Source organism: Orbicella faveolata, unplaced genomic scaffold (assembly GCF_042242905.1).
Source record: "Orbicella faveolata isolate gen_17 unplaced genomic scaffold, um_ofav_v1 contig_36, whole genome shotgun sequence".
Classification (NCBI taxonomy): domain Eukaryota; kingdom Metazoa; phylum Cnidaria; class Anthozoa; order Scleractinia; family Merulinidae; genus Orbicella; species Orbicella faveolata.
The window spans coordinates 14,203,893-14,215,239 of NW_028301565.1; the positions used below are offsets into that span (position 1 = coordinate 14,203,893).

Here is an 11,347-nt window from a genome sequence, read left to right on the forward strand (position 1 = left end):
GTCCTCAATAGACCAGTTTAGACAATTTCAGTTGTGTGCTCAATTACCTGGCCTATGAATGCAAGCGAGGCTAGAGGTGACCTTGCTTTGATACAGACTTCTCTGATTTTCTTATGTAAATGCCAACTAGTCAGTATAAGAACAACTTGATTTACACATCAAAAGCAGTGAGGTCTGTATCAAAACAAGGTCACCTCCAGCTAGCCTTGCTGACTCTCAAAGGCAAGGTCACTTAGCGGACAACCGTAAAATGTTCTATTGTCAATCAAAATGTATAATCGAGTGTTAGCTCGAGGCAGGGGTTGGAGTAACTCACCAGCGAATCATGGCAAAGTCAAAACAAATTTAGCATAATTAAAGTATCATTGTCTCGGGGTGAGGGGAGCACGTGTGCCAGATGGCTCCAAGTTGCCTCAGTGAAGTAAGCAAGCTACATCTCAAGTAACCCTAAGTCTGTAGGGTTTGAAACTTTAGCCCACAGAAAGGTTATGTGGCTGATGTGAATGGCATTTAGTTTGTACGACGAACTTTGAGTTCAACATATTATTCTTTCTTCGTCAGCCGCTGATAAAAAATAGAATATTCAACAATAAGATTACGAGCTCAAGATTTTGACTGCGTGGTATTTGACGAGGGCGCAGCGGGCTCACAGACACTTCGAAATCGCAAAGAAGTGGCCGCCGGTTTTGTTACAAGCGCACACTGCTAGGCTGCTCACTACCTAATACAACAGAAAACTGATGGTGAGTAGCGTAGCCAATCGGAGAACGGCATTCTTAATACAGCGCTACTAGATTTAGTGAAAGGCAACAGATGTGTACGCTCAATCAACTCTATTTGTTTATTTGTTCATTTTAGTACATTCTAATTTGTTGTCGTCTTAACAAATAATGAAGCCCTTTTCGCTGGTACATTGCAGATGCTTAGGCTAAATACCTTACATACGACTCTGTAATATGCTGTTTACAGTTACTTGATTTGATCATTCAATATCTAAAATTATTAACTAGTAGAGGAGTAAATCCTGGCGCATGAAGCCAGCCCTTGGCTAGCTGTATATATTACGTACTGCCACTTTCTTAACATTCTTTCGGTTGATACAGTCCCACTAACAGCCATCTATTGCATGAGCCGGCCGTGAACCACACGCGCACTAGCGGACTAAACAGTAGATCATGAAATAGATAATAATAATTTTATTTAAAAAGAGAAAAGAGCACTCTACTGCAGTCAATTAAGGACTTACAAAATGGTGCCCCTCTATATGAGTACCTATTTACTCTTTCTTACCCATATTTTTTCAGTTCATGCAATTACCCAATACACGAGTCGCATTAGACACACGTGCGCCTAGCGTACCTTTTTATTAATTCTTGATCATATTTCGTTATAGTAATCTAACTGAGCAATTACGCGAAATGGGCCGTAAAACATACACAGGCCTTGCAAATCTATTTATCGGTACTTACTAACACATCTATAAATGGGACTGCAAAGTGTGCTCATTGTGCACCTATTTACCCATCTTCAGCTTAGTGTCGCTAATGCAACATGATAACACGATAGCCTGAGGTCCATCGGACGAGTCACAAAAATCGCTCAATCGCTTTTTTTTCTTCTACCTTGTCATTTTTGCAAAATAAACGACCGCACCTGAGGAAGAGCCAGGTTGAGAAAAGATTGCGCGAACAAGCATTCGTGTGCCATCTTCGAGCACACACCTCTCAGTGTCGGAAGTCTGAGCAAAATGTGAGCAAAGCGGCTTGGCTTGTCGGGATACGAACACTTGATATAGTCCCGCAATGCGTCAAGGGAACGATTTAGGATGAAGTCCACCATCTCTCTGTTTTTTAATCCTGAACTTGTCTCTGTAAGAAAAGCAAAATTATGTACACGTATAAGTAAACTTAAAAGAAATATTAAGGGGATATATTTTTTACCCTGTCATGTATATTTTGGCAAAGTTAAAGCTAATTTATTTTCCTGTTGATCACCTCTTTTTGCCGTAGACAACTTCAATCAAGTAGCCAGATACTCGGGCAATCAATCAATTAATCATCAGTCAATTATAGATCAGTCAATCATGAATCAGTCAATCAAACAGTTGTTCAGAGAGACAATAAATCAGACAGTCAGTCAGTCAGTCAGTGAGTCAGTCAGTCAGTCAATCATTCAGTCATACAATAAATTAGACAGTCAGTCAGTTAGAGAGTCAATCAGTCAGTCAGTCATTCAGTCATACAATAAATCAGACAGTCAGTTAGACAGTCAATATGTCAGTCTATCCGTCAGTCAGTCAGTCAGTCATTCAGTCAGCTAGTTAGTCAGTCAGTCATTCAGTCAGTAAGACAGTCAGACAACCAGTCAGTCAAGCAATCGATCAATTAAGCAAGCAACCAATTGATCGATAGCCTTTTTTCCGCAACACTTAGCACCAAGGAGCTAGTAAACTCGTGAAAGGAAACATTCTGTGCAAGTACTTTGCGAGTTGTTTGTCTTCCTCTTTTGCTGACTGATCTCCAGTGTTAAACTTTTCATATAATACTACGATTTTCATGCGCATCTCTTGACCTAATTTCACGTAAAAATGCCAAGTTTAGTCATGTAACAGAGGCAACAATCAATTTCAGAATGGTTCGAACGCCCACAAGTATAAAATGGCCGCCAGCTTTCAAAGCAGAGGTTTCATACTGTCCAATATCAATAAAAAGGAAGCTCACCTTGCTCAAATAGCATAATGGCATTCACACAGGCAAACTCCGCCATGTCAAGCTGCAAGCTTAGCAGCTTATAAGCGAAACACGCCAGTTGTAAGGACCACTGTTCAAGGACCATATTAAAAGAGTGCTCGGGATTAAGAAGCACATCTTTAGCTAACAGCACTGAGCCCTGATGAGCACCGGACCGCTGGCATATACGAAGAACCAATAATTCGAGCAAAGCTATGAACAAAATTGAAATACTTTTAATTTATGTGTATATTCCTGTGGTTATCTTCGAGGGGCTTAAAGTGCCACAGGGGGCAAACAGACCTGAGTAACTTAAGAATGATTCTCTTCGTACCTGTGGACACCAGACTGGCTTGATCGTCCCGATCCAGCTCTCCGAATCCGGGAACTTTATATGCCCAAGCCACTATCAAGTCTACTTCCTGTAGGACCAACTCCATAACGATTTCCACAGGGTTCAAAGGGTAGATATCGGCAAAACCTAGTTCCAAGTAGTCTGGTCTGTTAACGAAAATGTTATAATGAATACAAACTTATCCAAAACAAACTTCGAATAAAAATGCATTAGAGGTAATGCGTTTTTAGCCAGCATTTCCAGTGGTGTAACAACTTCACTAGACCCAAAGGAATCACAGCACAGCTAACGCAAAGAAAATAACCAAAAAGCAAATAATTATAAACCTAGCAAAACTCTAACAGAGAACCGAGTAACGCGACGGAAAACGCTGTTACTCCATTCACAATTAGTTTTGGATTTGCTCCCCACCGGTTAAAGAAAAAACGATAACGCCTATTGCACAGCTTTCAAACCAATCAGAGGCCAAAAAACACAAATCTATAACATTAAACATAATTCATCTATTTTGCATCGCAAACGAAATCGAATAAGATCTACCAACCTTCTTTTTGGTGTGGCATCAGGGCGCGCCTGGATAAGCTGTGTAATCAACTCAGATGACACAAATGTGTCAGCGTTTTCTTTCATTCCAATTAATGACTTGATTCGTGGTCTGCCACCAGGTGCTCTGTCCTCTCGTACAGCTGATAAAGGAATACCACATGAAGACATGATTGATCATCGCAGTTATACACACAACTTAAGCAGTTGTGAAATTAAAGTATGAAAAAAAAAAAAAAAATCAGGCTTGAACAGGATTTGAATCCATGACCTCTGCGATGCAGTGCTCTACCAACTGAGCTATCAAGCCAACTGGGAGCTGGTCACGTCCTGTGTTCAAAATCAACCCATCTCCATAACATAATTTATCTCCACCATCTACGGATGTATAATAATTGCAATAATTAAGCAATTATCGCGGGCCCTGGAGGCAGGCTCATTTAGTGTGAATGCCTAAAAGGGACAGTGGAGGCGCGGTGGCCTCATAGTTAGTGCACCCGACTTCTGGCCCAGCAGTCTGGGTTCAAACCCTGGCCGGGGACATTATGTTGTGCTTTTAGGTCAAGGCACTTTACCCTTACAGTGCCTCTCTCCATCCCCACCCAGGTGTATAAATGGGTATCGACGAACTTAATGCTGGGGGGTAACCCTACGACGCACTGGTATCCCATCGAGGGAGGAGTAGAAATACTCCTAGTCGCTTCATGCCACTGAAACTGGGATAAGTACCAGCTTGGCTCGTATACAGACTGTACCCTTTACCTTACCTATAAGGGACTATGGGACAGTCGTGGAGCGGAAATTGATCAAAGTGTATGCAGTGATCTGCTTGGTTAGTTGTCTTTACCTTCTTTGAGCATTCCTAGGGACAAGCACTTCTGAAACCTGCAAAACTGGCACCTTATCCGGTTATTTTTGTCAATCTGGCATGACATGCTCTCCACGCATGTGTAATGTAGTTGTTTTTGGACAGTTCGCTTGAAGAAACTCTTACATCCTTCACAGCTTTGTACGCCGTAGTGAAATCCTGATGAGCGATCCCCACAAATGGCACAGATGCGGTTTGTGGTGTATGATTTCTCCATCTCTTGCTATTGGCTTGTTGATGTGATCCCTGCAAAAAGCAGCTCAGTCATTAAGCCTAGTTTGCAATAGCGACATATTGACATACCATAACGACATCAGAAGAACGTTATGTCGTTATGTTTGTTGTGTGAACATCCTGACATAATGAGAACATAAAGACTGCATGGTTCACACTAGCGACATAACGACATAACGACATTGTCACGAACGAAATAAAAAGATCGTTATCTCTACGTAAAAAGGACGTTATGCTTGTAGTGTGAACATGTAGACATAATGACATATTGTACATAACAACATGAACATGTCGACATAAAGATAAAACTGATCTTTTCCTTATGTCGTTATGTCAATGTCGTTATGTCGTTATGCCGCTAGTGTGAACCAGGCTTAACAGCACGAACATAACGACATAAGGTTCATATACCATGCCATAACGACATTGAAGTGATCTTTTCCTTATGCGTTTATGTCGATGTTCACATTGCGACATAAGCTATTATGTCGACTATTTCATTGTGTCGTTATGTCGTTTATGTCGTGATGTCGCTAGTGTAAACTAGGTCTAAGCGATTGGCTGATGCATTAATTTATCATACACTTACTAACTGCATGTAAGACGTTCGACTACAAGGCACTTTTATTAGAACGAACTGATCTCATCTGCCCGCAATCTAGGGACATACGTCGTTTCTCTTAAAGGTTAATTAATGTATTCTTTGTTGTATAAGGAGCAGAAAATAGAAATTAAGCTTAAGTATTCATACAGCCTTAAACAAGTGAGTGAGGCTGTTAGAAACCAAAAGGTAGTATTGTAAAAATGGCCGGTTGCATGACATTTTAAAATTGAGTTGAATTAAAGATACATTTGCAGATAAAGTGGGAAGCTCTTTCTTTCTTTTATAAAACAATGCAATAAAACCAAAAAAAACCAACAACAACCATTTCATTCATGCAGACAAAACTTAAAGCTAAATGTAAACAATGCAATGCAAAAAAATGCAAAAAATAAACTAGAGAAAAGATTTCACACATATAGTTACTAAATGATCCTATAGAAAAAAAATTAAGAACAAAAATCAAAAAGGCTTTTGTTCGAAATTACGAGGAGATTTCATCGAGGACATTCGTTATTACCATACATTTAGCCACAGTCTGTCTGCATGGAGTTTGCGATCAGAAATCAGTCGATTTTCGATAACCTAGTCAGCTTAGGCGGAGATTAACCGAGTTGGCATGGATCAACTGAATCTGGCCGGTTTTGGGAATCAGTGAATTTATTATATAGACACCATTGTATACTGAAGGACAACTGCTATTTCCAATTTGTCTTGACTCGAGCAACCGAAGAAAATTATACCAGTCTTAGATCTAGTCTCTTCAATTCTTTTCTCCCTTTTATCAGCTTTTCTTTCGCGTACGTATAAACACTTTGGCCGACAATCCAAACAACCTAGCTAACTTGCCTGGGACAATAGTGTTGGTGAAAAAGGGCCATCAAAACATCCTTTCATACTTTATTGGTTGCCAAATTCTTAAGACTAAGATGCTTGTCTTTGAATGGAAATGCTACAGAGAAATTGATCATTGATCACTAACAAACTGCAGTTGAAAGGATTTAATACTTGTCCGTGTTACACAACGTCGCCGATCGAACAGATAGTTAATCTAAGACTTGGAAAACCCTTGAACAAGGCTTACAATGATTATTTTTCTGTTTTCACGGCTTCTTCACTCATACAGACTGCCTTAATTAATATTCTTCAAAATAGAATCGCCAGTAGCTTACCATATTGATTGAGCAGATCATGTGAACAGCGCCTAATCATAGCGTGTAGAAAAGAATATCTTTGTGATAGAGTGAGCACAGAAATTCTGTGAAAATTACATATGTCGAGTAACGTTGTTATTGTTATATCGAGAAAACAACATTTTCATTTCAATAGGAATTTTAATTGCTGTTTTGATTGCAGGTATGGCTTTTTCAGTAACCTTTTTGAAAAATTAAATTTTCCTCCTAAAGAGAAATAAATGATATTTCATTCACCGGGCCGAAGTAGGCCTTTTTCGACTAGCGTCGGCAGGTGATGTCAAAAGGCGACCTGGGTAAAATCAAAGACTACATGACAAGTTGTTTTCGACTGTACATTTTAAATTCAGCGTGTTTATGTAGTTCGCAACGTACAGTTTATAATGACGGTGTTGTAATAAACAAGGAAGTTTTTCTTGAGCCAACTAGATTTCCACATGAACAAGCCGGAGTAATTAACCTTTTTGGAAGACCTGCACACATATTCGCTAAACAAACTTTATGTTTACCATAGTGAAGTAAATTGGCCGTCGTTTTGGCTTGCCGGTTAGTTCTTTACAGTCTTCGAATTAAAACGTCCAATGTGGTAAATTTTCTTTTAATTCGGCCCAGTCGAGTAAAACGCGTTCAATTAAGCTTCACCTACCTGGTTAACCACAATGAAAATCTCCCGACAGTTTAGTTTCTCGGTTTCCTAACCGAGTATAAGAGATAAAAGTTGACGAAAGCCAACAAAACGCAAAGGTTATGAGACGTGCTGAACGAATCAACGACGACGGGAAAATGGCGATTGGCGTTGATACGAAAAGAGAGAGAGAGAGAGAGAGAGAGAGAGAGAGAGAGTCAATCCTTAACTCCTTGAGCTAAAAAGTGTAATAAATTACCTGCGCATTAAAACAAAGCGTCATCAGCTAATTTCCTGTGAACGTTTTCGGCTCAAAAGGAGTTCTGCGCAAAATATCATATCCCTAATTACAAACTCAAATTTTAAAATCAATTTCCATTTGCAAGAGCCAATGAGTTGGATATTTATTGTTAAATGCTTTTGCCGGTGGGAAGTGATGGGAAAGATAAGACAGATGGATAAATGTTTCATTGTTAGTTTAGGAAACAGCAGTACTACAGCTGTTGCAATTCTCATTTCGTTAGCAAGAATTTAAATAAAATTTGTAAGCTTTATGTAAATGTTTGATTGTTACTGTTTGTCTCGTTAAGATATTATTTTCATATTACTCGATCGTAAAATTCCGCGAAGAGAAAAAACGTGAGGTTTAAGGCGTCAAAGTCATTTCCCTTAGTATTTACAGTACGTTAAACAAATGAAATTGCCAGCGAGAAGGGTTTTTTTCAATTATTTTTCAGGACGAAAGCTTTTCAAGTTAAACTAGTTTGCTGTTGAATAGACTCTGCAGCATATTGGCGATATAGAGTGATCGACCCCGCAGAGAGCAAAATTACACATCGTAAGGATAAACAGAGGCCGTTTTATTAGAGAATAAAAATACCCTGACACATGGACGACTTTTTGCGGATACCTAGGCCTCAACATTTAAAAAGGAGCCTTCTCGGCGAAAATGTTTACTTAACATCCCCACAATTATGCCCTCTTTCGCCGATTGACTACCAACGCACCTGAACTGTAGGGTAAAGCATAACTGGAAGCCAGTCTTTCCGCCAAACGACTCTGTTTGAAGTGGGAATGTTTGCCTCAACATTTAAAAAGGAGCCTTTCCGGCGAAAATGTTTATTTAACATCCTCACAATTATACCCTCTTTCGCCGATTGACTACCAACGCACCTGAACTATATGGTAAAGCATAACTGGAAGCCAGTCTTTCCGCAAAACGACTCTGTTTGAAGAGGGAATGTTTGCGCCAGCCGTTTTGCCAAAACAAGCTCTGGCAACTACATCTTATTCCAATTCTAATAACGTTCTCTTTTTCAATATAGACTGACAAAATGGCTTTCTTTGTTTCCCGCTGAACCCATGAACCTACTTCGTTTTTTCTTTCTTCTTTCTGGTGGTTAATACTTAGCCCAGCGCCTAAGGACGGATAGTTCGAAATGAAAATCTAACCTTATTGAACTGAAATGTCAGAAGTTCGTGATCGCTCGGAAAGGTTTCAGTTAATCCCTATTTCAGGATTTCTGCATAGTTAAGCACCAAAAATTACCCGAAAGTTTTATGTGATAGTACAAGCTGACTGAGCAAAATTATGTTAAAAGGGAGCCGTGTTTCAGGCTCTTGGTAGTTTGACCTGTGAATGCGTTTATTCAAGTAGAAAACAAGATAAAACAAAGAGTAAAGTTTTTCTTGATGCAGTTACATTTTGAGCCGCGTTTCGCGCGCAAAGGGTTTTCGCCATTATTTAACATCGCCAAATCTTCATATCAGTAGCCATTATTATCTTCACGAGACTTCGTTTGAAAATCCGGCTTGTTTCGGCTTCATCGATTGAGTTAAGTCCAAAACAGTACTTAGAGCCGGGATTACAAAGGCGAGAACTTGCCGCTCGGGTCAGTAGCTGTCCGCGCGACTGTTTCAGCCACACAAAATTTGTTCAATAAAATTTGGTTTCCGAATTTCTCAGCTGTAGCGTTCTCGGCTAGCTTATTTGTACAGAAAACACAAATTTTAACTTCTTCTTATACTGAACTCAAACTACTCCATTCAAGCTACAGTTTTGAGACTCAGATCAACTCTGCTGGAGACGGGAATTATTAATAAGAAATATAATCGGTATAATTTGACTAGACTGACTTCCTGTCGTTTCAGTTTAAATATAAAATAAAGGAACTGATAAAACCCCTGAGCGGAACTTCGATCTATGTCCCGAAAATATCCCAATACCTACTCTAGTCAAAGGCAAATTTATTAATTATTCTCGCCGCGTCTTTACCGTTATCCGTTCAGCCTACCTCGATCGGTTTTTGCCGATACGAATTCTCACATGACCAAAGTCCATCAACTTACCAAAATTTGACAAAATTAGTCTGTTAAATGCCAGCGGCCTGAGCACTTTCCAATCGTCCTTCAGTACTGAAAAATTCACGAAAAGTTAAAGCACGTTACAACCGCCACGTTTTTAGTATTGAAAGATCTCTTCTAAAGGGACTGGACTTAAAAACAAAACAAAAAAACAGCCGGACACGCCTTGGCAAGCTAACCGATAAATTATTTCCTTTGTCCACTTTAAAATGAAAATATGTCAGTAGCAACGCAGCTTTTAAAGTAAGCTGAACTAATTTTCTGCATTATCAAAGGAAGCGTTCATGTGAATTGTGACAAGATAATTATGATAACGGCAATTTATTTACATCATCAAAGAACAACTGAAAGTTCGCCCCACTGCCACTTATTCCAAAGTTTGATTTTTAATTTGGAGACCCCCCTGAAGTCATCAATCGAGCGCTATGTGAGCTTTTTATAAACAAGCGATTTCTTATTCAAAGATTCGGCTTTTGGCACGGTGTATCTTGCTATGTGAAGAGCATGCTTCGTAAATGTTATTCCGCTTGGTACACGTAAAAATCCCCTGGACGCTTTCTTTTTCTTTTTCTGTTGTCTCTGTTTCACAAGCAAACCGATGAGACTGGGAACGAAACGAACACAATTTGCCAAGGGTAAAATTTCGTAGTCAACAGGCAAAACGCCGACACGAAAGGAAGCTTTTAATTCAGTGCCTTGCCTATTTCGCCTCTCGGTTGTAGCGAACAGTTAGATGACTAAAATGGTAAATTTACCATTTAACATCCAGTTTCGGGTTAAAAGGCGAAAGTTTTCGTTTCTTAGTTATTATTGTATTGACGCCGCCTTGGTAACCCGGCCCATAAAGAAAACGTTTAAAGTTGTATGACGAGTGACGTGACCAACTAACTTAAAATGACCTCTGAGCCTCGCGTATCTGTTTCCTTACGTGCTGTGTGTTTCCTGTTCCCAAGATAAGAAGATAAAACGTCTCATTTCGAAACATTTTTTCCCTCCCTCTTAGCTTGCGTTCCTTTTGAGTTATCTCGATTAGGATCAGTGATCCAAGATCAGTCAGATCATGGTGCATCAAAGGAACTGATGAATCCACTTTGGCCATGGATTCATGAGTTCCTTTGATGTACCATGATCGGAGTAAGCCCACCCATAACCGCATCTTATGAAGTTGTATAAGGCAAGGCTTATCAGAAGTTTCCAGTATAAGATGAAAGTAGTGGGCAAATAAAGCTGGAGCCTGACTGGCCCATCAGGCCAGCTAGGGCTGATGGGCCGGTTTCCGTAGCATGAAACGACTAGGAGTATTTCTACTCTCCCTGGATGGGTTGCATTGCTTCGTTCGCACTCGAGAGAAGAACTGAATTTGTAATCTTAAAGGTAATTCTGTTCCTACGTGACATCTCGAACTTAATGGACTTATTTGCTGAAGCCACTGAGCGATCAATTGACAGCAAAGCCGTTACCTGAATTTAGGGTGACTTGATGGAATGTTTGACCATTTCCGCTTGCCTTTGGGTCAAGTCACCTGCACGCAGCTGCACGTCTTTTTTTTATCAAACTTTATCATTATTATCCATCAAATGATTTGGTTCGCGCGCAGTTGGTCTAAACGCGTTATGCGACTGAACTTGCCCCAAGACCGAATGTGCCCCTATGCCCCAGTTAAAACTGGGGAATATCCGAATGTTGTTATATGGCTAGCTCCGTGAGCGGGCAAGATGAGTCAAATCCTGCGTTGTGATTGGCTACCCGAGCGGGTAGGATGGAGCTATCTTGCCGCTCGGGACTATCCCGCTCGGGACTACCTGCCGTGTCCCGCAAGAAAAATTTCGCCGAAA

General features: G+C 40.1%; 1 protein-coding gene across 4 annotated transcripts; it reads right to left on the minus strand.

Annotated features, from left to right (window-relative positions):
* Positions 1-818: 818 nt before the first annotated feature.
* On the minus strand, positions 819-11,190 carry LOC110064080 (retinoic acid receptor RXR-alpha-like). 4 transcript variants are annotated; one of them, XM_020771086.2, is made up of 6 exons: positions 10,973-11,190; positions 4,475-4,741; positions 3,629-3,770; positions 3,064-3,230; positions 2,721-2,942; positions 819-1,868 (listed from the first exon to the last, which is right to left on the minus strand). In XM_020771086.2, exons 2-6 carry the CDS (start codon positions 4,710-4,712, stop codon positions 1,627-1,629), a joined length of 1,011 nt encoding a protein of 336 aa, XP_020626745.2. In that variant the 5' UTR covers positions 4,713-4,741; positions 10,973-11,190; the 3' UTR covers positions 819-1,626. The 4 variants fall into 4 exon arrangements, with proteins under 4 accessions (XP_020626745.2, XP_020626743.2, XP_020626744.2 ...); XM_020771084.2 differs by lacking the exon at positions 10,973-11,190 and adding an exon at positions 9,498-9,751; XM_020771085.2 differs by lacking the exon at positions 10,973-11,190 and adding an exon at positions 7,408-7,479.
* Positions 11,191-11,347: the final 157 nt, after the last annotated feature.

Excerpts from the sequence above, each read along its gene's own strand:
- LOC110064080 (XM_020771086.2), bottom strand. The coding sequence starts at position 4,712 with ATGGAGAAATCATACACCACAAACCGCATCTGTGCCATTTGTGGGGAT. Across the intron at positions 3,231-3,628 it reads GATGCCACACCAAAAAGAAG|ACCAGACTACTTGGAACTAG; the intron begins GTTGGTAGATCT and ends TTTCGTTAACAG. Across the intron at positions 2,943-3,063 it reads AGCCAGTCTGGTGTCCACAG|CTTTGCTCGAATTATTGGTT; the intron begins GTACGAAGAGAA and ends TTTTGTTCATAG.